This window comes from Miniopterus natalensis, chromosome 15 (genome assembly GCF_054644295.1).
Source record: "Miniopterus natalensis isolate mMinNat1 chromosome 15, mMinNat1.hap1, whole genome shotgun sequence".
Classification (NCBI taxonomy): Eukaryota; Metazoa; Chordata; class Mammalia; order Chiroptera; family Miniopteridae; genus Miniopterus; species Miniopterus natalensis.
In genome coordinates, this window is record NC_142095.1 from 36,171,186 (window position 1) to 36,194,739 (window position 23,554).

Sequence of the window (23,554 nt, forward strand, 5' to 3'; positions counted from 1 at the left end):
AGGGACAAGTAGCTACACAAAATACTGGGCCTCACAAGCTGGTTTTCCCCCTGGTTCTTGCAGCTGACCATGCACTTTCCAGAGGAGGGGCTGGTGTTTGATTACAGGCTGGAGGACGCTGGCATCAGCAATACCAATGAGGAGGAGGAAGAGGAGGAGAGTAAGCAGGTGACTGCAGGCCTGCCCCGAGGGGTGAAGACAGGGCAGGGAGGGCTCCACTGGGTGGTGGTTGTCCTGGAGGAATGACTAGAGAGAAGAGGCCATGCTGACAGCCGCAGGTCTCAGGCTAGGGATAGATGCATCATCTCATGAATCCCCCCAGACCCATGGGTGGTTGTTTCCCAAACAAGGAGACTAAAGCTGAGAACAGCCACACCCAGCTGGTCATTGCAGAACTGGACTTGCACCTGGATCCAGAAGATGTTAGAGCACCTCCCTTCTCAACCATAGTCACTGTCTCTTTGTTAATGTTGAGTCCAGAATTGGCAGCCTCTGCTTTACTTAAAAGCCCCATTTGTCCAGGACCTAGGCTCCCCAAGAGTGGCCTGCCTCAGTGTTCCCATCCCTCCGGCCACCCAGTGAGGACTCTGTGAGCCTTACCTCATTCCAGGATCAGGGCCCCAGCTCAGCAGGAGGAAGGGGCAGAGAAGCATCTGCAGAGATGGTCACAGTGCAGAGTCCTACTGGGGACCCCGCAGGGCACATTTGAGTCTAACAGTCAGAACTGTCCCCAATGGGACATGTTGGTTTGACCATAGTGAGTGCCCCCACCAAGGGAGGTCTGCAAGCTGAGTCAGGGCTGTGGGTGAAGGGATGAAATGCAGGTGGGGATGGTGGGGGAGACCAGGCCAGGTGATTTCTAAGTGTCCAGGTGATGCCAGCACCCATGGTTCTGGTCCCTACACTTTTGGGCAGCCTGAAACTAAATAGCAAAGACCTTTTCATTCTGGGTTGTCCAATTGCCAGAATACCTCCTTCATGTAGAGACCTAGGGACTAGCAGTCCCTGGGGAGCCTCCCACTGGAGGCAGCTGTGTGCAGGGCAGCCCCTACGTGGGCAACTGTGTGCAGAGAGCCCCTCATTCCTGGTGATTTGTTTTGGAGGTCCCTCACCCAGGCAGAGGGTGGGGCATGGGGCTTCCTATTTCTGTCAGAAGCAGCCCCTTGACCTAGCCAGTTTGCTCAGTGGTTAGAGCGTCAGCCTGAAGACTGAAGAGTCCCAGGCTCGATTCTGGCCAAGGGCACGTACCTCAGTTGCAGGCTCCATCCCTGGTTGGAGCATGTGCAGGTGGCATCCAATCAATGCGTGTCTCTCACATGGATGTGTGTGTGTGTGTCTCTCTCTCTTCCACTCTCTCTGAAAAGCAATGGGAAAAATATCCTCCAGTGAGGTTAAAAAAAGCAGCAGCAGCCCCTCACCTGGGCCCTCTTGCCAACGCCCAGCAGTGCAGCTACTTGCCCTCCTGGTGCACTTGGCTAGGGGTGGGCTGGGGAGGGGTTCCAGGCCCAGCCCTGAGCCACCTCTGGTTCCAGGTTGCCTGGGTGAAGTGGATGGACTCTTCGACCCCATTCACCATGATGCCGGAGACCAACTACTGCAACATCATCGTGCCCACCATGGATACCATGCAGATGTCCTACTTGCTGGGCATGCTGCTCATCAACCACAAGCCTGTGAGCGCCCCCCCATGCCCTACCTCTCCCTACAGTAAGGCCCGAGTCAGGGTGGCTAGCTCCTGCTCTGCACTGGGCCGTGAGGGAGCTCTGCCTTCTTGACCCCACTCTCCCAGGTGCTGTGCATCGGGCCAACAGGCACGGGGAAAACCCTCACCGTCTCCAACAAGCTCCTAAAGAACCTGCCGCTGGACTACATCAGCCACTTCCTCACCTTCTCAGCCCGCACTTCAGCCAACCAAACCCAGGACCTCATCGACAGCAAGCTGGACAAGAGGCAGGCACTCCTCATTCCTTCCTCGGCTCCAATGTCCCCCCAGCCTGGCTGAACCAACTGTTGTCTCACCTCCCCACCAAATTATGCTCCTGGGTTTACCAGAAACCTCCCGGGGTGGGTGAGGCTGGGCTCCCTTGAAGACTCTTCTGGAGCCTTCTTCCATCAGGAATTCCCACTGAGCCCTTCCCTGGGTGCTTGCCCTAGGCTGGGCACTTGGGCAGGGCCTGTTATCCATATGCCTGGGAGGCAAGACTCACCTTGAGGGAGGCCAGACTTAGGACATCCAGGTGTGATGTCCTAGGACACTCAGGATGGGGCAAGGGACTGCTCAAGAGGTCCAGCAATTCAGATGAGGTCGGAGTTAGTGAGGGTTTTCCAGACGCTGCCCCTGGATTCCCAGAGAACCTGGTGCCCACGGGTGCTGGGCTCACATAGCCCTTCCCTATAGGCGGAAGGGTGTGTATGGACCACCCCTGGGCCGTAACTTCATCTTCTTCATCGATGACTTGAACATGCCAGCCTTGGAGACCTATGGTGCCCAGCCGCCTATTGAGCTGTTGCGCCAGTGGATGGACCATGGAGGCTGGTATGACCGCAAGATCATCGGTGCGTGCCGGCTGGCCCGGGGCAGTGGGGTGTGGGCCCGGGGTGCTGGACAGGGCAGGGCATTCCTCCATCAGGCACTGTAGGCACATGGGGCCTAGGGCCCATGGTACTTTTAGAGGAACCACGGAAATGTTTTAATTTATTTTAAAATCAGGGGGGAAGTGAACTTTTAGCCTAAAGAAAAATTTAATGTATATTAACATATTTGTCTTTATACCAATACTGTTGTAAATGATCATGTTTAATACTGTTTTAATGGAGGAAGAGGCCCATGAAAACAAAAGTGCCAGCAGGGCCCACTCCTGACTGCCTGCCCCCACTCCAGGAGCCTTCAAGAACCTGGTGGACATCAACTTTGTCTGTGCCATGGGGCCCCCAGGCGGAGGCAGGAATGCCATCACTCCACGGCTGACCCGCCACTTCAATTACCTGTCCTTTGTGGAAATGGATGAGGTCAGCAAGAAGTGCATCTTCTCCACCATCCTGGGCAGTTGGATGGGTGAGCACTGGGCAGGAATGGGGAAGGGCCGGGTAAGTGACACCAAGGACAGCTGGGCAGCTGCTGGAAAGGGTGGCATGCTGAACCACTGACCTGGCTTCACCCCTTACTCAACTATGTTACCTTTGGCAAATTCATGACCGTCTCTGAACCTCAGTTTCTTCCTCTGTAAAATGGGCAATAATATTAGTGCCCCCCCCCCCATCCCAAGTCCTGAAGGTAAAAAGAAGACGTAGCATGGAGAGCATCCAGCATGAAGCCTGGCAGTTGTTGACTGCTGAATGTGATACATACATATGTACACATATGCATTTACCTGCATAAATACCCACGTGTCCGTTAGTACTTGCCCAGAAACTCTGGTGAAAGGATTTACTTTTGGAACTCAGGAAAAGCCATCAGGATGACATGGACAAAGTGGCCCTGATCCTTCATGGGGTTGGGGGAAAGGTCCACCCCAGGATAGAGTTTTCCCCACCAGCCCACCTCCCACCTAACACACACTCTGACATGTGAGCTCCACTTGATGCTGTGCCAGGTTATGGGTGATGGGAATCAAGCTTTCCTCAGGCCTTCTCTCACCTGACCTTGCCTACCCTGCCCTCAGGTGCTATAGGCCAGATGTACCTACATGCCCAGCTTAGAGGTGGAGCCACATTGCTCTAGGTGGGGGATTGGTGGCTACTTTGAGAGCAGCCAGCCAGGGTGGGCTGCAAGGGGCCCACCTTACTCCGATACTCATGTCTCTCCTTTAACCCTCTAGATGGACTCCTCGGAGAAAAAAGTTACCGGGATCCCATGCGTAAGTGCGGGCCTGGATGGGAAAGGGCTCTGGTTGAGGCTAGGGACCAGGAGCCACAGTGAACCATCCTCAGGCTCATGGGGGGCGACCTTGGGCCTTTGCCAGAGCAAAGGTTAGCCCCGGGGCAGAGTGCCTTCCTAGGCTCATTCACCCCTTCTTCTAGCTGTCAGTCCTTCAGTGCCTGGGTTAGCGTCTGGCCCATAGTAGAAGCCAAGTAAATGCAAGTTGAAGGAAGGAAGGAAGGAAGGAAGGAAGGAAGGAAGGAAGGAAGGAAGGAAGGAATCCAGCAATCTCCCACCCTGTGTGAAGAAGCAGAGGCTCCAAGAGAGCCAGCCTCTCCTAGGAGCGGGCATGAACTCAGGAGCCGGGGGTGATCTGCCGCTGGGGTCAGGCAGCCCTCGTGAGGCAGCCTCACACAGGGCAGGTCTGTCGGTCATTGCAGCAGGGCTATGGGCACTCCAGAACTCTGTCCCCACCTCATGTCCTGCCTCTGCTCCCCCCTCAGCTGAAAGGCTCTCAGAAGAGAGCGCCCTCTCTAGTCCACATCTACTGCTCACTTGCACCCAGGCCTCCCTCAGTATTCTGTGCTGTAGTCTCTCCTATTTCGGGAATGAACTTCCCTACTTCCCAGGGAGGCCAAGCCCTCCTCTTAGGCCTGAATCCCATCCCCTGTTGTCTGCTTGAAGACGTGGCTCCACCTCCACCCCCAACACCAGTAGTCCCTCTTGCAAACATGTCTTGATTTCTCTCATCTCAACAACAAAACAAAACCACCTCTCTTGGTCCCCTCCCACCTACCCAGGGCCATTGCTCCCTTTCTCTGCTCGTCTTGACAGAAAAACTCCTCAAAAGCACTGTCTCCTCCTGCTGGCTCCAGCCCTCTCCTCCCACGTTCCCTTGAGCCCTGCCACTGCCCTAGGAGTGCTCTTGTCACCAGAGGCCTCATGTGGCCAGACCAAAAGTCAGCTCTCGGTTTTTACCTACCCTGGTTGTCCGCAGTGACCCAACAGGTGGCCCCTCCTTCTCTCGGGTCCCCCAGCCCCTAGCCACCCCTTCCTAGCTTGACTGGGGCTTGCTCTCCGGCCTTCTCTCCTCTTTCCCTTCTAACCCCACTCTCCCCGGACAATCTCATCCCACCCCGGCAATAAAGCCCATCCGCTCTGAGTCCGCATGTTCAACCCAGACCTCTCTCCCAAACCCGACCCCACGTCTCGTCTCACATGTCCACTGGGCATCTCAGACTGAATTTGTCAAACCCAGTCCCCTCTCATCCCAGGTGATGGCAGCTGTGTCCTTTCGGTCACTCAGGACAAGAGCCTCAGCGTCATCCAGACTCCCCTTTCTCTCTCACACCCACATCTGTCAGGAGGTCCTGCTGCCCATCCCTCCACAGCCCACGCCAGCCACTGCCCATCCTCACTCACCAGCCATAGCAGCAGTCCTCTCCCTGGTGTCCTTGCTTCTGCCATACCCTCCGCATCCATCCATCTGTCTTCTGTCTGTCCGTCCTCTACTTGCAGCCAGCAGGACCCATTCAGATCACATTCTCTCCCTCCCTCCCTCCCTCTCCCTCTCTCTGGCAAGCCCCCAAGCCCCAACAGTGGCAGCCCCTGTGCTCTCACCTCCCCCTGCTGGTCCTCAACACCCCAGGTGTGCCTGCCTCAGGCCTGTGCCCACCCCTCAGGCCTTTACCCTCGCTGTCCCCTCTCTGGAACCCTGTCTCCAGTTATGGGGCTGCTTGCACCTCACTTTACTTTCTGCTTGAGAACCCCTCCTCCGTGAGGCTTATGTCGGAATCCCGACCCTGGCTCTCCCTAACCCCTCCTGCTACCAGTCTCTCCACTTTCTGTCACTGTTTCCTGTCCACCTGACTTACGGGTCTGTCATAGTCTGTCTCCCACAAGCTTGCTTGCTTATTGGGTGAGGAGTGTCTGTGCCCAGGACCAGGAGCAGCACCTACATGTGCTGAAGAGCCCCCTTTGGAGCTCGGGAGCCCTCCTACCCTTCTTTATTTTTTCCCACTTCTGGGGGCTCCCTCTGCCCCAAGTCCCTGCTGTCAGTATCCTGGTCCCCAGCAAAGAGTTGGACAGTTTTCAGAGAACAAGCAAATGGGTGGTTAGCAGTGACGAGGCAGCCTGGAGGGTGCAGCAGCCCCAAGGTGAGCCTGAGGGCCATGGCTGCACCCAGCCCTACTACGTCCACTGTGAAGTCTGAGGCCATGTGGACCATGTGACCCTCCCCATGCGTGGCTCAGAACCAGCGTATTTCAGGTCTGGGACACAGTCCCGTAGGGAAAGAGAGTCATGGCCCCCCTGCACTGAATGCACCCCAGTGCCCAACTCACGGACAGGCTATGTTAGTCATGAGGATGTAAAAGGGGGGCCCTCAGAGCGGGAGACTCCTCACCCTGAGGTGGGGGACATCAGGAAGTCCTGGTGGAGGAGATGGCATCTGAGAGGGGCTGAAGGGTAGCTAGAATCCAAGCATGCACCTGAAGAAGGGGTGTCTGGGTGAGAACACAGCACCAGCGAGGGCAGGCGGCTAGGCTCTTCAGAGGCTGCACAGGGAGCTCCCACATGTGTGACCCAGGCCTACTCCTCTTCCCACAGCCGGGGCCCCCAACATCACCCACTTCACGGATCCCCTCGTGGAAGCTACCATCACGGTGTACTCCACCATCACCTCCCAGCTGCTGCCCACCCCAGCCAAGTCCCACTACACCTTCAACCTGAGGGACCTCTCCAAGGTCTTCCAGGGCATGCTCATGGCCGACCCAGCCAAGGTCCAGGTGAGGATCTGGCAGGCCCCTTTCCTGTGTCCAGCAGAGAAGTGCCCACTCTGCCCTCACTGTCCTCCCCCGCCCCCCAGTTTCAGGTCTCCCTGCCCAAACTCCGCAGCCTTGATCAGGCCAGGCCTCCAGGAGCTCTGCCCTCTTGCAGCTGAGCTCCATCTTACATGCCAAACCCATGCCTAGAAGGGCAGCTGTGATGGGACCACACAGCGGAGGAAGCCAGGGCAAGGCCAGAGAGGAAGAGGGTTCCTGATGGAGGCCCTGGGTGTGAGGAGATTTGGGGGAGAGCGGGTGGGATGCCTTCCAAAAATGAAGGGCGCCCAGGGGGAAGAAGCAGATAGTACAGCGGGGAGCAGAGTATCAGGGGTGCTGGACAGGCTCGGGCACAGTCTGTGGGCTGCCAGGGGGACAGCATCCTGAAGGAGATGGGGAGCCGTGGGGCGGGGCGGGGAGAGATCCGCGTAATGGAGAATTGATGGTCAGTGTGTGTGGGGCCCAGGACCAGGAAGGGAAAGTGAACGGGACAGAAGGCGCCCCGGCCCTGCCAAGCTATAACCAAAGGCGCTGAGAGAAGAGCCGGGAGGCTTCCTGAGAGTGGTCTCGTCACCCAGGGGTGGGGGGAAGCTGGGATGGCAGTGACAGCAGAGATGGGGGCAGGGTCAGAGGGGTCACATCAGTGGAGTTTGCTGAGTGGTTAGATGTGAGGTATTGGGAAGGTGTAGAAAGAATCAGGCATCCCTCCCAGGCTTAGAACTTGGGGAGCCATTATAGGGGAGAAGCCATGACCGGCTAACGGAGCTGGTGCCCAGCAGGCACTTGGCCAACTGGGCCTGGAGCTGGGGGTGGAGAGGCTCAGGCAGCACCCTGCGGGCCTTGGTCCTCAGTCGGCCAGCAGATGCACCTTCGAGCAGCCCCTGCAAGCGGCCCTCGCCTGGTCTCAGTGGCAGAGTCAGGCCCAAGAGCTGTGGCTCCTGCTCACCCTCCCTGTCCTGGTACTTTGAGAGGTGGCTGAGGACCCAGGGCTACGGGCGGGTACTGACGCTGGGTGGCCACAGGACAAAGTGCAGCTGCTGCGACTGTGGTACCATGAGAACTGCCGCGTGTTCCGGGACCGTCTGGTGAATGAGGAGGACCGCAGCTGGTTCGACAAGCTCCTAGAAGGCCGCATGGAGGAGTGGGAGGTAGCCTTCAATGAGGTTTGCCCCTTCCAGCCCATTCTTTATGGAGACTTCATGTCACCAGGCTCTGACGTCAAGTCCTACGAGCTCATCACCAGTGAGAAGAAGGTAAAGGGGCCTAGATGGTGCCCTACCCCTGGTGGGGGCCTCTTCACTCTGCACCCTTGGGACCTAAGCCATCTGCAGCCACCAATAACAGGCCAAGTGTCAGGACACTGGGTTAGAGGGCCAGCTCTCGGACTTGAGGCCAGCATTTGCCTCCCTGCATCCTGTTTCCTCACCTGTCAGATAGGTACAGTTGGCCCTGCTTGGCCATCTCTGAGGACAAGTCTATGGTTCAGCTGAGGCAGGCTCTGTGAACAGGGACCTGCTGTGCCTGTTTGGGGACTCTCATCCCACTCACAGAGGGCCAGCAGGGCCCCTGGGGCCATGAGTCTGAGTTAGGACCCAGGGAGACAGGAAGAGGCCTGAGCCCGTGGCCTTGGAGCTGTGTGGCTGGAAGGAGCCTCCTGATGGTCTCTCTCCACACATCTCTCCTTGTTCCCAGGAGCCCCCATCAGGGTCCCAGGTCAGTACATCCTGGTGAGCCCCAGAGGAAGAAGGCAAGGTTCTGACCCTGACCCTCAGGCTTCAGTGTGTCCTATGGGTCCTGCCTCATTCAGGCAGACCTGGCTTCTTAAGGCCCAACACCCTTTCATGCACAGCAGAGGAGGGCAGTGATGGGAAGGGGTGCACCTCTGCTTGGGGGTCCAGGTGCACAGGCACAGAGGAAAGACCCTGTCTCCCTATCCCTCCAGATGATGCAGGTGATCGAGGAGTACATGGAGGACTACAACCAGATCAACACAGCCAAGCTGAAGCTGGTCCTCTTCATGGACGCCCTGAGCCACATCTGCCGCATCAGCCGTACCCTGCGCCAGGCATTGGGCAATGCACTCCTGCTGGGTGTAGGTGGCAGCGGCCGCAGCTCCCTCACCCGGCTCACCTCGCACATGTAAGAGCCCCAAGCATGGTGGACAGGGGCAGACTGTTGGTTCCATCCATGTTCTTCCACAGTGCTTGGAACCCAAGGCAGTTCCAAGCCAGACCCTCCCAGCCCATGGGCTTCTGGAAGGACTGGAAACAGGACCTGGGGTCCAAGGAGAGGCAGCAGCAGTGCACTGTGCTGCTATGGGCAGGGGGTATATGTGCAGTCATCCAGGAGGGATTCCTAGAGGCGGTGGCCATAAACCTGCTCTCAGAATCAGAGCTGGGAGGATGGAAGGGAAGGGAAGGGCATTTCAGATCTAGGGAACAGCTTGAACAAAGGTCTGGAGACAAGAGAGCAGGTCAGGGCCTGGAGAGTCTGCAGATGTGCTCGGGGTGAGAGCAAGACTCTGGATGGCTGGGGTGGGTTGTGGGCACCCACTAGCACCTCAGCATTTGGCCCCAAGCTTTGGCACACCTCTTCCCAACTTTATCTCCAGGGCTGAGTACGAGTGCTTCCAGATTGAGCTGTCCAAGAGCTATGGCATGACTGAGTGGCGCGAAGATGTCAAGAAGATCTTACTCAAGGCTGGCTTGCAAAACCTGCCCATCACCTTTCTGTTCTCGGACACCCAGGTGCCACCACCATGGGCAGTGGTCAGGGTCCAGAGTGGGCTGGATATAACCCCATCTAGTATGGCATCCTGGGAGTGGCTTGTGACATCATGCCCATGTCACTGTCAGTGGGGTGAATCTTAGGAGAGATGGTCAGGACCAGGGGGAGCCACAGATGGATGGGTCAGGTACATGGGGCATAGATCATTACTATGCCCCAAGTATAAAGAAGGTCCCTGGCGCTATAGCTGACCACAAGCAGCACCCACTCACTGGCCAACAGCTTCTTGCCTCAACAACCACCTAACTTGTACCCAAAGTGCTATGCCAATGGCTCCCCTCTTGGGGGTTGCTCCCTCTGGAGCACCCTATGCATGAGGCCTCTCCCCATGACTCTGAGAGAAGGAGAGGTTGTGGCTCTAGAGCCTCAAGACAAACAGAACAGAGATTAAACCTGGCTGGTGGTCAGAGTTGGGCCGTGGCTAAATCCCTGGGATGTGTTCCACCCTGACAAGGACTCCTCTGCTCCTACCCCTGGGATCCCTATAGAGTCAGCCAGGGAAGGATGCCCTCTGGCACTGGCTAGGCCCTGACCATATGAGTTGGGCAAGGACCCATTTCTGCCTGTGGCCTGGTTTCTGCCTGTGAGTAAACTGAGGCATGGAGAGGCCAGAAAAGTGAAGAGAAAGATACCACAGCTCCCACCCAGGACCCACGGCCCTTCTACAGCGCAGTGGAGATGCTCAGGGTCTGCCGTAGGGTGGGCCTGGATACAAGTCCTCGACCATGAATTATGAGGTTACTATGTGACCCTGGGCTTTTCTGAGACTTGGTGGCAGATGAGGCTGTTGTGAAGGTCCAGTGAGACCACGGTTGTGGAGTCCAACACCTAGGAGCCATCTTCAAGGCTCAGCTCCTCCACCCCTATCTGTCCCCAGATCAAGAACGAGTCCTTCCTGGAGGACATCAACAATGTCCTGAACTCGGGTGACATTCCCAACCTCTACTCCACGGACGAGCAGGACCAGATCCTCAACATCATGCGGCCCTACGTCCAGGAGCAGGGCCTTCCACCCACCAAGGCCAACCTCATGGCTGCCTATACGGGGCGCCTGCGTAGCAACATCCACATGGTGCTGTGTATGAGGTACAGGCGGCCAGCACAGCCACACAGGGACAGCAGGGCTCAGCAGGGGTGCACTTGGGCCAGCGATGGGGAGAAATGGCCTGGGCGTTGCCATCATGCCATTGGGTCCACGCTGCTGGGTGTTGCCTCCCAGCTGCCATGCCACTGGGCTATGGAAGGGCCCTGGGTCCTGGGCTGCTGGGGGTGTAAATCAGTGTCTCATTTGGACTCCTGGCCCTCCAGCCCCATCGGAGAGGTCTTCCGAGCTCGCCTGAGGCAGTTCCCGTCCCTAGTCAACTGCTGTACCATCGACTGGTTTAACGAGTGGCCGGCGGAGGCCCTGGAGTCTGTGGCCACTATATTCCTGAATGAGATCCCAGAACTGGAAGCCACTTCTAAAGTAATTGAAGGACTGGTGAGTGTCTTGATTAGAAACAAGCCATCAGAGGAAAGCGTTTAGGTTTGGGTTTGGGGTCACCAAGGCCTGGGTGAGAGCCCTAGGCCCACCACTGATGGTAAGCCTTTAAGCAAACAGCTTTACCTGTCTAAGCCTCAGTTACTTCATCTGTATAATGGGAGTACCACAGGTCTTTACAGTAACTGACACTGGGCACACAGTGGCAGTTACCATCTATCTAATTCCCTGAGGGCTTTGTGGCAGCTTTCTTCAAAGAACTCCTTATCACAACCCAGAGACCAAGATGGGGGTGGGGCTAGAAGTGTCTGGTCCAAGTTGAGAGAGCGATGGTCACCTGGGGGCCAAGAGCTAGGGTGAACCCATTTCCCATTTCCCCTCAGCTATGCTGAGGCCGTGGGCTCTTCCGTACCTCAGATCCAGTCTAAGGGGGGGGCCTCACCTTAGGACTCTCCCAGAGAGGCAGGTCATCGGGGCTGTGACTGGGCCGAGAGCTGGAAGATGCCTGGGTCCACATTCAAAGCCAGCTCTGCTTTGAACAGCCCCTTAACTTCTCTGGGTCATGGGGGTTTTTATCTGCAGAATAGGTGGCCTTGTCCTTGAGGTTGTGAGGTCATAGGAGAGAGTGAGTGTGAGTGGCATCGAGGTTCCTGCAGTGGCTCCCTTCTCAGGACCAGGCTGCGGTAGTTTCGAGAGCACCCGGTGCCCTCTCTTTGCTGGAGGTTCTACAAGGCTGCCATCGGTGGTCTCCCTCCCGCAGATCAAGGTTTGCGTGTGTATCCACCAGTCAGTGACCAGGAAGTGTGTCGAGTACCTGGCCGAGCTGGCCCGCCACAATTACGTGACCCCCAAGAGCTACCTGGAGCTGCTCCATATTTTCTCCATCCTCATCGGGCAGAAGAAACAGGAGCTTAAAACCGCCAAGAACCGCATGAAGAGCGGGCTCGACAAGGTGAGCTGCGTGGAGCTCGGGGCAGCGGCCAGCCGTGCATGGTTCTGCCCCCTCCACCTTAGCCCCGATCCCGGCGGCCAGGCCAGCCTTCCGTCGGAGCCCATAGCATTTAAATGGCTGGCTTCCTCCTTCACCAAAGGAGCAAGGCTGCCAGCCCAGAGGCAGAGCCAGAGCAGATTTCTCCTCAGATTCTTAGGGGACTGCTCCCTTCCTCTGGGGTCTACTGGGCAACCTGGGGTCCCCTGAAGCTGCCAGCCACATCCTCTCACTCGTGAGTGAGGACAGCCCTGCAGGGCCCTCTCTCCAGCCTCCTTCTGGCCAGGCTCTCTCTCTGCTCCCGTCACACCTGTTTTTCTGTCTGTGCCCCCCACCCGCAGCTGTTACGAACTTCGGAGGATGTGGCCAAGATGCAAGAGGACCTGGAGGTTATGCGCCCTCTGCTGGAGGAGGCTGCCAAGGACACTGTGCTCACCATGGAGCAGATCAAGGCAGGGGCTGTTCCAAGCCAGTCCCTGATGTCTGACCACGTCTGAGGGTGCCCGGCATCCCTGTGCAACCACAAGAGTGCTAGCTGCCTGACCTCTGCATGTCGCTTAGCCTATCTGTGCCATTTCCTCATTCAGTGGTCAATTGTTTATTCCACAAATGCTTGGTCAGAGCCTGTTCTATGTCAGGCACTGCACTGGGCAGGGGATATGCTGAGGAGCAAGACAAACAAGTCCAAACCCCAATAATCGCAACATGAACTACGTGGCTGGGCCGCCACAGGCAGCCGTGCAGTCTGCCTGGTTTCTGAGATCCTCTGAGCCCCACCCCCTTCAGACATCGCAGATTTGCGCACTCACTATGACAGTTTTCTGGCAGAAGTAGTCTTGCTCTACAAAGTCCGTATATTGAAACTTTTCCCAGCAGGTGGAAAGACAGGGACTTGTGGGAGGAGCGCCTTTCTCTTACATGGGGCCCTATGGTCTCAGGGGGCCTGCCCCATAGGGCTATTATGCTTAAGCATGTAAAGCCAGAGCCCCATGCCAGGCCCACAGAGAGCGCTCAGGACTGGAAGGGGCTCTAGCATTACAGATCCCCAAGGCCTGTGGCAGCTAAGAGGGTCCTTGGAGCACGGAGCACCCCAACCCCCATTTTCTTCCACCTGAGGAAACAAGAGGCAAAGAGGAGAAAGGGGAGGAGGGCACACCTATCCCTGACACTTTCCACCAGCTGGGCCTTCCCTGCCTCCGGTCCCCAGGTGGACACGACCCTTGCCGAGAATACCCGGAAATCAGTGCAGGCAGAGGAGATCAAGGCCAACGACAAGGCCAGGAAAGCACAAGCTATTGCTGATGATGCCCAAAAGGATCTGGATGAGGCACTGCCTGCCCTGGATGCAGCCCTGGCCAGCCTGCGCAACCTCAACAAAAATGACGTGACTGAGGTGGGTGGCCAGGCATCTCCCAGAGCTCCCCTGGCATTTTTCCCTGGTGCTTCTTGAGTCCTGGTGCCCAGGCCCTTCCTCGACCCATCCCTTGGGGGTCATGTGCCGAGAGGGTAGACCTAGGACTTGAACCCAGCTACCTGCCTTTACCTCCTTGTACCAGCCCCAGGACAGGGGCATGGGAGGGCTTTGGGCCCTGAAAGGTGAGCTTCCTGGCTGGGTACATGGGGGAGCAGTAGGCCTCCAACCTTGAGGTCTCCAGGTATGCCCTTTGTCTGTGGTGGCAGAGACTTGGCTGGTGGGGCCCACCCTGTCTGACAGCTGTCCTACTCAGGAGTACCCACTCAGCGATGGACTTCCCCCTTCTCTACTTTTGGCCCGGCCACCAGGTGCGAGCCATGCAACGGCCACCCCCGGGTGTGAAGCTGGTCATAGAAGCTGTGTGCATCCTGAAGGGCATCAAGCCCAAGAAGGTTCCTGGAGAGAAGCCTGGCTCCAAGGTGGATGACTACTGGGAGCCCGGCAAGGGGCTGCTGCAGGACCCCGGCCGCTTTCTCGAGGGCCTCTTCAAGTTTGACAAGGTGAGCCTGCTAGGCACCTGACCAGCCAGTGAGTGAGGGCCACCCAGCTGGCCAGGGAAGCAGGGAGAGGAGCCTGCCCCACCACAGCACTGGAGTCTCTGTCCTGTCTCCCTCTGCCTGCATACACGCAGCCCTGTGGCCACAGAGCTGACAGGAACTAGATCCTGGCCTGGAGGAACTCTGGCTGGTGGGGGTGACACACATACCCACCAACAGATGGGTATTGAGGAAATCAGGACCTGGGCAGTGCCCTGTGCCCATAGGATGTCACCCTGTTACTCCAAGGCTCTGCAGCCTGGAGATTCTCGTGCCCTTTCCTCCCTGTGACTCCCATGGCCTTGGCCTAGATATTCACCATCTGCTTGATCATTGCCTCTACCTCTCAGCCTCAGCAGCTGAGATTAAGCTTCCCCTGTTTGTCTTTGGGTTTCTCTCCCTGTCTCCCTGGGGCTCTCGTTGTCCATGGGCATATGCTCGGGAGTCGCTTCAAGGTTAGGTCAGCCGGGGGCCCGCAGCCGTCCTGGAGGGCTCCTCTTCAGCCCAGAAATTGGCTAGGGGGCAACTATCTGTCCCCGGTAGGCCACCCACCACCACCATGTGTTGGTGTTGGGGCCCCAGGCATTCCCAGGGTGCACTGGAAAGTAGCAGGACCTCCTGTGAGTTTCCCCATCCCTCCTCCTCCTCTTCCATCAGCCTGGAAAACAGAGGCCTCACAGGCCTAATTAAGTCCGAATCAGAAGTGCTCAGGGCCAGTGCTCAGGCTCTCCTGGCCCCAGGTCTGAGCTCTGGGAGCTCGTGAACAATGCGTCTTCTTGGGCCCATCCTGCACTATAGGACTGGAGTCTCCCAGGATAGGACAAGATCCCCAGGGGTGTGGTGAACTCTTGGGGTGGCGATTATTACCCTTGAACATGATTCATCTTCACACCTGCAAGGAAGCTGCCCTTGTCCCTAAATGAGTTTTAAATGGGCCTGTGTATTATCAGATCTTGAGGCTACGTCATTTCTAAAGAAATCTCCGATCCTGTTATCTGAAATCCTGGAACATGAAAGCTTCCCTTCTGGCCAGTCTTTCTGGATCGTGTTTATTCTCTAAAGAGGATACCTGTAGTGAGGCCTATACAGGGCATGGGGCGCAGAAGCAGGATCAGGGTGTCCCTTAGCAGGCCCCACTACCCTGTCTGCACTGGGAAGTAGCCTTCTGAGGTCCATGGTTCCCATGTCCAGGACAACATTGGGGAGGGGGTGATCAAAGCCATCCAGCCATACATCGACAATGAAGAGTTCCAGCCTGCTGCCATCGCCAAGGTGTCCAAGGCCTGCACCTCCATCTGCCAGTGGGTGCGCGCCATGCACAAGTACCACTTCGTGGCCAAGGCAGTGGAGCCCAAGCGGGTGAGGGCTGGGTACATCTGGAGGGCAGGGGAGGGGGGGAGGACTCCACAGGGCACTCAACAAGCTGCCCCTATGCCCTCTGGTTGCAGCAAGCCCTGCGGGAGGCCCAGGACGACCTGGAGGTAACACAGAAGATCCTGGATGAGGCAAAGCAGCGCCTGCAGGAGGTGGAGGATGGCATTGCCACCATGCAGGCCAGGTACCGAGAGTGCATCTCCAAGAAGGAGGAGCTGGAGCTGAAGTGTGAGCAGTGTGAGCAGCGGCTGGGCCGAGCTGACAAGGTGCACACACCCCTCCAGGGAAGGCCTGTGGTCATGTTCTGCCCCAGAAGGGCTAGAAGGGTCTGGGTGGTGGGGGGTATTGCGGTGGCGGTCTGCAACCCCTCCCAGGCAGCCTGGGGGCTGCATTGGGCAGGAATGCCCAGGCCCCAGGCCTAGCCTTCCAGAGCCCACCCCATGGGGCTCCCTCTGCAGCTCATCAGTGGTCTGTCGGATGAGAAGGTGCGTTGGCAGGAGACAGTGGAGAACCTGGAGCACATGCTTGACAACATCTCTGGAAACGTGCTGGTGGCTGCTGGCTTTGTGGCCTACCTGGGCCCCTTCACAGTAAGGAGCCTCCGGCCCTGCCTGGGACAGCCTCACCTCCCAAAGAGGCCCTGCCCCTCACCTCCCTGAGGGGCAGCCTGTGGGGCAGCTCTTCCCTTGCTCACTCATTCAGCAAGAACTTATCAGGCACCCTGTCTGAGCCAGGTGCTGTTCCAGGCACTGAGATTATGGCAGTGCACGAAACAGCCAGAAAACCTGCCCTGGTGGGGCTGGCCTTCTGGTGAGAAATATGAGCTTGCACTTCCGGGCTTGCTGTGTGCGTGTCATTCATGCTCACAGATGCCCTGATAGGTGGGCATTGTTAGGATTACCCCTATTTCATAGATGAGGGGCTGAGGTTTACAGAGGCCAAGGAAGTCACCCAAAGTGGGACTAGAGTGCAGGTGTCAGCTCCATGTCTGAGCTCTGACCTCTGTGTACAACTGCCGAGTGCTGGGGTGCAGAGGGAGATGGGAGGGTGTCACCGGTGTCGTGTTGGGGTAGACCTGAGTCTGGCATCTCCCCAGGGCCAGTACCGCACAGTGCTTTATGACCACTGGGTCCAACAGCTCAAAATCCACAACGTCCCACACACCTCCGAGCCCACGCTAATCGGGACACTGGGGAATCCTGTGAAGATCCGCTCGTGGCAGGTGCCTGCCCTGGGGGGTTGGAGTACCGGGGCTGGGCTTGTGACACATGCAAGCTGGGCTGAGAACCTCCTGCCTCTCTCCCATCCTCTTTCCTTCATTTGCTCGGAAATGCCTCCCCTGAAACCACTCAGGCCCAGCAAGAGGGTGATGGGTAGAAGAGGAGAAAGCTGAGCACAGTGTGGCTCAGATGCTAACTGTGGGCAGAGAATTCAAGGGGTGCTTGAAGAATGGGGGTGGAGGTAGAGCAGTGTCCAGAGGGAGGGTTAAGAAACATTCCTGAAAGAAGTTGTGTCTCAGCTCAACCCTGAAGGACAGGCAGGGTTGGCAGAGGGAGAGAACCAAGAGGCAGTAGGCAGAGGTCAAAGGTGAGCATAGGCTGGGAGGGCCGATGGGCTGCAGGCTCTGTGGAGATGGTCTAATTGAGTGAGAACTCAGTAAGCAAAAGGATAGAGAAGCCCAGGGAAGGAGAGTGTTGGGAGCCAGCCTAGGAGCACACTGCCCCCTGCCCCCACCTCCAAGTAGACACAATAAGGAGAGGACAGACACAGCCAAAGCATGAGGCTGGGGGTAGCTGGTGCCCCAGCTGGCACTGTTCATGTGAGACCCCCAACCCAGTATGGCTCCTGGCACCCCACAGATCGCTGGCCTCCCCAATGACACCCTGTCAGTGGAGAATGGGGTCATCAACCAGTACTCCCAGCGTTGGACCCACTTCATTGACCCTCAGGGCCAGGCCAACAAATGGATCAAGAACATGGTAAGCCCCACTGGCCAGGTGCCACCGCCCCACCCAGCCAGGCTTAGCAGGCACAGGAGTAGCTGAGCCTCAGTGTGGCTCTGGGCCCCACCACCCCTGCCTGCCCTCCTCCACAGGAGAAGGAAAGTGGGCTGGATGTGTTCAAGCTGAGTGACCGCGACTTCCTGCGCAGCATGGAGAATGCCATCCGCTTTGGCAAGCCCTGCCTTCTGGAGAATGTGGGCGAGGAGCTGGACCCAGCTCTGGAGCCTGTGCTGCTCAAGCAGGTAAGCCTGCAGCCGTGGGAGGGTGGGGAGTGGACTGTCGGCCTGGACAGGGGAGAGGGCAGCCTCCCTCCCCTGCCACGCTGGTGAAGCCTAGGCCACAGCACTTGCCCATCCGCCCCCCCGCAGACATACAAGCAGCAGGGGAACACAGTGCTGAAGCTAGGGGACACAGTGATCCCCTACCATGAGGATTTCAGGATGTACATCACCACCAAGCTGCCCAACCCACACTACACGCCTGAGATCGCCACCAAACTCACCCTCATCAACTTCACCCTGTCACCCAGGTAAGCCCCCAGCCCCGAGGCTCCTGAGTAACTGCTACGCATTGGGCCTATCCAGCTGCCCCTCTCCTACCCCCAGGCCGAGACTCAGTGGATCTTTCCCCCACTCAGAGGCTCTGCCAGCTTCCTCCTGGTCACTTTGACACTCCAGGCCTTTCTAGCCCTTCCACCAGCTTCCCTTACTTGCGTGTTTCCATCTAAAACCCCCACCCCCAACTCATCCTGATCCCTGGTCCAGACCCCACCCCAGCCTCCCTGGAGAGCAGTAGTCCCAGTGGTCCCTTCCCCTGCAGCTCAGCCGTTTTGGAGCCCTTGTGCATTCCCCCCCAGAGCTGTTCTGGAGCCCTGAGTCAGGCACACTCTGGATCCCTGCACCCCAGCCCTGTTTCCTGCCCTTGCTGCCATGAGCCCAGGCACTGTGACTTTCATTGATCACCCACAGACTCCAGAGGCATAGTGGCCACTATGAAACTCTCCAGAGAACAGGGGGTGGAAACACCCTTAGGGCCTGTCCCTCCCAGTCACCTTCAGCTTCCTCCTGCTGAGAAGGAATTTTTCAGGGACCCCACAGCTCACACATCCAACTGCCTGGCCCTTACTGGGATTCCAGGCTACCACCCGAGGTCTCACTGAGAACTGATCACTTTGAAAGTAGGCTCTGCATTATCCCTGCAGCCTGAGACAGGTTAGGCCTCCCAGGCTGACACCGGCAGGGACTCTGTGCTCTTGGAGCCCCAGGAGCACAGATAGATAGTGGGACTGGCCCTTGGGCCTACCAGGTATTAGATAGGGTGTTCCCTGCCCCTGGCAGTGGCCTAGAGGACCAGCTGCTAGGCCAGGTAGTGGCTGAGGAGCGGCCCGACCTGGAGGAAGCCAAGAACCAGCTGATTGTCAGTAATGCCAAGATGCGTCAGGAGCTGAAGGACATTGAAGACCAGATCCTGTACCGGCTCAGCTCCTCTGAGGGCAACCCTGTGGATGATGTGGAGCTCATCAAGGTGCTGGAGGCTTCCAAACTGAAGGCTGGGGAGATCCAGGTCAGCAACTGCCTGCCCACCCTGCCGGCCTCTCCCCACCCTGCCTGCCTTCCACCACCTGCCCCAGGCCTGACCCCTGTTCCCACCCACCTCTACCTGCTACTCTTTGCCAGTCTACCTGGGCCTGACCATCCCCCTCCACTGCACCCCCAGGCCAAGGTCAGGATTGCAGAGCAGACAGAGAAGGACATCGACCTCACACGCATGGAGTACATACCCGTAGCCGTCCGCACCCAGATCCTGTTCTTCTGTGTGTCTGACCTGGCCAATGTGGACCCCATGTACCAGTATTCCCTCGAGTGGTTTCTCAACATCTTCCTCTCAGGCATCGCCAACTCAGAGAGGGCAGGTAGCCCCGGCACACATGCACATGTGCACAGAAACACCAGGCTCCCCCCCGGCACAGATGGGATGCATGAACACATTCCACAGTGGGCACATACACAAACTCACACCCATCTTCACTTGCACATGCTCTCATATCAGACACACACTACATAAAAACACACTCCCCGCTCTGCCCTTCTAGGAGCCCTTTCACTGGGAACTTCAAATGCCCCAAGGGGAGGCCCAGGCTGCCCTGTGGCTGCTGGGGAGGCTGGCTGGGTTGGACCCCAGGGGTCTTGCTTCCCCCCCTCTCCCCATGTGCTACATCACCTCTCCGCCCTGCAGACAACCTGAAGAAGCGCATCGCCAACATCAACCGCTACCTGACCTACAACCTCTACAGCAACGTTTGCCGCAGCCTCTTTGAGAAGCACAAGCTGATGTTCGCCTTCCTGCTGTGTGCCCGCATCATGATGAATGAAAACAAGATCAACCAAGTGCATAAGCAGAGAGGCAGCGGTTGGGCTGGGGGGCCAGGGGGCCAGGACAGACTGCCCGAGGACTGTTGTTGGGCCTGGGAGAACGGGGGAGAAGGAAAAGAATGGCCAGGCATGAAGGCACAGCCAGAGCAAAGGGGCAGAGGCCTCAGGAAACACGGTTCCTTGCTTAAGAACAGCCAGGAGACCCTGGGGTAGCTGTGGCCCAAGCAGTCCTGTGAGCACAGGCCTCGGAGCCTTGAGTGTGCTGATGGGTACAGAGGCTGGCCTGAATCTCCCAGCTCATGCTCTCATGAGCCCCAGGTATTTCGTGGTGTGTTGAAAAGCACTGCCAAGACAGTGAGAGTGACAGCCACCACTGCTCAACCCTCACTGTGTACTGTGTGGGCTCTGGGTACACAGGGGCTGGCACTAACCTCCCTCTGTCCCCTGCCAGAGCGAATGGCGCTACCTCCTATCTGGGGGCTCCATCCAGGTCATGACTGAGAACCCTGCAGCAGACTGGCTGTCAGAACGGGCCTGGCGAGACATCCTGGCACTGTCAAACCTGCCAGCCTTCTCCTCCTTCGCCACTGACTTTGTGAAGCACCTCTCAGAATTCAAGGCTATCTTCGACAGCCCCGAGCCCCACCGGTGAGCTGGGCCCCAAAGCATGGCAGGGTGGGCACATTAAGGGGGCAACTCGCCAGACACAGGACCCTTCTGAGGGGCCACCCAGGATTGCCCTGCAGCTGTGGCCACATTTCTTCCATGCCCCTGGGACACTCCACTCTCCTGTGCCAGCCAGCCAGCAGAGTCCCTGTGGCCAGTGCCTTCCCACAGGTCAGCTTTCAAGGAGACATGGGCACTATTGCAGGGAGCCATTGCCTGGCATCTGGGACCAGTACCTGGACCATTTTCAGAAGCTGCTGGTCCTGCGCTGCCTGCGTGGAGACAAGGTCACCAACGCCATGCAGGACTTTGTGGCCGCCAACCTGGAGCCACGCTTCATTGAGCCCCAGGCAAGTGCTGCCTGCCAGTGCCACCAGCTAACTCCCACCTTGGGTTCCAGGGGCCTGGCTGTAGCTGGACAGACCACTTTGCAGCCCTGGTCAGGCCAGGACCCCCAGCCCCACCCCTCCAAAGTCTCTGAGAGGTTCCAGGCCCCACCAAGAAGACCCCTGGGAGCCCCTTGCTGAGAGCTCCTTAGTCCCAGGTAGCCCCAACATCTCTCCTGGCCCTGCAGACAGCCAACCTGTCAGTGGTGTTCAAGGACTCCAACTCCTCCACGCCCCTCATCTTTGTGCTATCTCCTGGTACTGACCCAGCTGCTGACCTCTACAAGTTTGCTGAAGAGATGAAGTTCTCCAAGAAGCTCTCTGCCATCTCCCTGGGCCAGGGCCAGGTAAGGGTGGGACAAGAAGGGTGATGGGGTCAGGCCAGCTGGTCCCACCACTCAGCACTCCGACCCTCACAGGGTCCTCGGGCGGAAGCCATGATGCGCAGCTCCATAGAGAGGGGCAAGTGGGTCTTCTTCCAGAACTGCCACCTGGCCCCAAGCTGGATGCCTGCCCTTGAACGCCTCATTGAGCACATCAATCCCGACAAGGTGCGTCAGCCTCCTCTGCTGAAGGGAGTACTAATGTGTCCACCCAGAACTGTGAAGCTAAATGAGATGGTCCCACAAAGTACTCTGCCCAGCCCAGGCACACAGGGAGTGCTTAGGAACCGACATATGGAACATACATCGACTGCATTAATCTTCCCAGTGCCCCCCCCAAGTCACATTACCAGTGGTGATGTGACTTGCTCAAGGCCACCCAGCACAGACCGGTGACACTGGGATTTGCCATAGTTCATATTCTTAACCGGTGGTCCCTGTAGCCTGGCCTGGCCCATCCAGAGTAGAATCAGGCTGAGGATGGCCCACGGAGCTTGATATTGGGGAGGCCACAAAGTATGGGTCTTGATGCTCATGTGGAACATGGCCACCAGGTGCACCGTGACTTCCGCCTGTGGCTCACCAGCCTGCCCAGCAACAAGTTCCCAGTGTCCATCCTGCAGAATGGCTCTAAGATGACCATTGAACCACCGCGTGGCGTCAAGGCCAACCTGCTCAAGTCCTACAACAGCCTCAGTGATGACTTCCTTAACTCCTGTCACAAGGTGAGGCACACTGGCAGTGCCCCGCCCTACCTGCCCTGGTCCTCGCCCCTCACGTCTCCTGCTCCTTACCTCTCACAGGTGATGGAGTTCAAGTGCCTGCTGCTGTCTCTGTGCCTGTTCCACGGGAATGCGCTGGAGCGCCGGAAGTTTGGGCCCCTGGGCTTCAACATCCCCTATGAGTTCACGGACGGGGACCTGCGCATCTGCATCAGCCAGCTCAAGATGTTCCTGGATGAGTATGATGACATCCCCTACAAGGTGGGTTGGGGACAGGCTGGGGGCAGGGGGTGAGGTGCTTGTGGGGGCCTCACCCATCCACTGCACAGGTCCTCAAGTACACGGCCGGGGAGATCAACTATGGGGGCCGCGTCACTGACGACTGGGACCGCCGCTGTGTCATGAACATTCTAGAGGACTTCTACAGCCCCGAAGTGCTCTTCCCTGAGCACAGCTACAGTGCTTCAGGCATCTACCACCAGATCCAACCCACCTACGACCTCAACGTGAGCACAGCCTGGGTTCTGGGGTACTGTGAATACCTGGGCGCTGTGTGAGAGGAGCCACAGCCCCTGCCCTCCACGAGCTCCTTCTTGTTGGTTAAAACATCCCACAAAGACTGTCACTACTGCCTGAGTGTACTCAGTGAGGCAGGGGTGAGGCAGGGGCAACCCAACCCAGCCCACACAGACAGGGAGGACTGCCCGAGGAAACGCTGCTTCAGTGAAGATGTGTGAGGAGTGGTCAGGGGCTGGATCAGGCATTCCAGAGTGTGGGTCATCAGTAGAAAGTAGGGAGTGTGACAGGTTTGAGCACCAAATGAAGGAGCAGGAAGCTGGATGGCAGTGAGAAGGGGACTGGGAGGCAGAAGCCACCCAAACAATGCCTCAGGGGCCTTAAAGTCCTAAGAACAGGGTTACAACCAGGGTGATGGGCGGGGGGATGTGCTCAACTGGAGGGCCGCCCACAGGCTGGGGGTAAAGCCAGGCAGGAGCTTCAGTTGTATCTTCCTACCCCCCAGGGCTACCTCTCCTACATCAAGGGCCTCCCACTCAACGACATGCCTGAGATCTTTGGCCTGCACGACAACGCCAACATCACCTTTGCCCAGAATGAGACTTTCGCCCTGCTCAGCGCGATCGTGCAGCTGCAACCCAAATCCTCCTCTGTGGGCGGCCAGGGCAGGGAGGAGGTGGGTGACAGCAGGGGGAAGGGGCCCAAGGGTTGCGCAGGGCTAATCTCCCACCCACCATCCTGCCTGCTCCCTTGTGGGAAGGAACTCTGCATGTGGAATCCTACCAGGGTTGTTGGGGGCCGGCCCTGACCCCCAGTATCTCTTTGCCCCTCAGATAGTGGAAGACATGGCCCTAAACATTCTACTCCAGGTGCCTGAGCCCATCAACTTGAAGTGGGTGACGACCAAGTACCCCGTGCTGTATGAGGAGTCAATGAACACGGTGCTAATACAGGAGGTCATTCGGTAATCCCCCCACCACCCCCATCCCTGAGTCAGAGGACCACTGGGCTGTAGAGAAATGACAGCAAGAGGTACTATGGGCCAGGTGCCATACCAAGTGTGATAAATCCATTCTCTAATTCAGCCACATTTTTATTTTTCCCATTTTACAAATGAGTAAGCCAAGACCCAAAAAGAATAAGTGAACTAAGGTCACACATTTGTTAAATGTCGGAGCTGGGATTG

General features: G+C 57.6%; 1 protein-coding gene across 1 annotated transcript in view; it reads left to right on the forward strand.

The window, feature by feature from the left end:
• Nucleotides 1-23,554, forward strand: part of DNAH1 (dynein axonemal heavy chain 1) — a 70,422-nt gene that overhangs the window by 45,044 nt on the left and 1,824 nt on the right. The window contains exons 40-74 of the mRNA XM_087825013.1: nucleotides 64-168; nucleotides 1,533-1,673; nucleotides 1,790-1,950; nucleotides 2,399-2,556; nucleotides 2,882-3,055; nucleotides 3,819-3,857; nucleotides 6,467-6,645; nucleotides 7,704-7,934; nucleotides 8,624-8,820; nucleotides 9,293-9,428; nucleotides 10,346-10,554; nucleotides 10,777-10,948; nucleotides 11,709-11,900; nucleotides 12,278-12,388; nucleotides 13,144-13,329; nucleotides 13,719-13,910; nucleotides 15,138-15,305; nucleotides 15,395-15,586; nucleotides 15,779-15,910; nucleotides 16,417-16,542; nucleotides 17,180-17,299; nucleotides 17,416-17,565; nucleotides 17,692-17,852; nucleotides 18,661-18,886; nucleotides 19,040-19,235; nucleotides 19,559-19,710; nucleotides 20,147-20,343; nucleotides 20,567-20,715; nucleotides 20,940-21,094; nucleotides 21,167-21,298; nucleotides 21,685-21,855; nucleotides 21,934-22,113; nucleotides 22,182-22,358; nucleotides 22,874-23,044; nucleotides 23,202-23,332. Coding sequence (XP_087681139.1) covers nucleotides 64-168; nucleotides 1,533-1,673; nucleotides 1,790-1,950; nucleotides 2,399-2,556; nucleotides 2,882-3,055; nucleotides 3,819-3,857; nucleotides 6,467-6,645; nucleotides 7,704-7,934; nucleotides 8,624-8,820; nucleotides 9,293-9,428; nucleotides 10,346-10,554; nucleotides 10,777-10,948; nucleotides 11,709-11,900; nucleotides 12,278-12,388; nucleotides 13,144-13,329; nucleotides 13,719-13,910; nucleotides 15,138-15,305; nucleotides 15,395-15,586; nucleotides 15,779-15,910; nucleotides 16,417-16,542; nucleotides 17,180-17,299; nucleotides 17,416-17,565; nucleotides 17,692-17,852; nucleotides 18,661-18,886; nucleotides 19,040-19,235; nucleotides 19,559-19,710; nucleotides 20,147-20,343; nucleotides 20,567-20,715; nucleotides 20,940-21,094; nucleotides 21,167-21,298; nucleotides 21,685-21,855; nucleotides 21,934-22,113; nucleotides 22,182-22,358; nucleotides 22,874-23,044; nucleotides 23,202-23,332 — 5,669 coding nt within the window. The remainder of the gene's footprint in view (nucleotides 1-63; nucleotides 169-1,532; nucleotides 1,674-1,789; nucleotides 1,951-2,398; nucleotides 2,557-2,881; nucleotides 3,056-3,818; nucleotides 3,858-6,466; nucleotides 6,646-7,703; nucleotides 7,935-8,623; nucleotides 8,821-9,292; nucleotides 9,429-10,345; nucleotides 10,555-10,776; nucleotides 10,949-11,708; nucleotides 11,901-12,277; nucleotides 12,389-13,143; nucleotides 13,330-13,718; nucleotides 13,911-15,137; nucleotides 15,306-15,394; nucleotides 15,587-15,778; nucleotides 15,911-16,416; nucleotides 16,543-17,179; nucleotides 17,300-17,415; nucleotides 17,566-17,691; nucleotides 17,853-18,660; nucleotides 18,887-19,039; nucleotides 19,236-19,558; nucleotides 19,711-20,146; nucleotides 20,344-20,566; nucleotides 20,716-20,939; nucleotides 21,095-21,166; nucleotides 21,299-21,684; nucleotides 21,856-21,933; nucleotides 22,114-22,181; nucleotides 22,359-22,873; nucleotides 23,045-23,201; nucleotides 23,333-23,554) is intronic.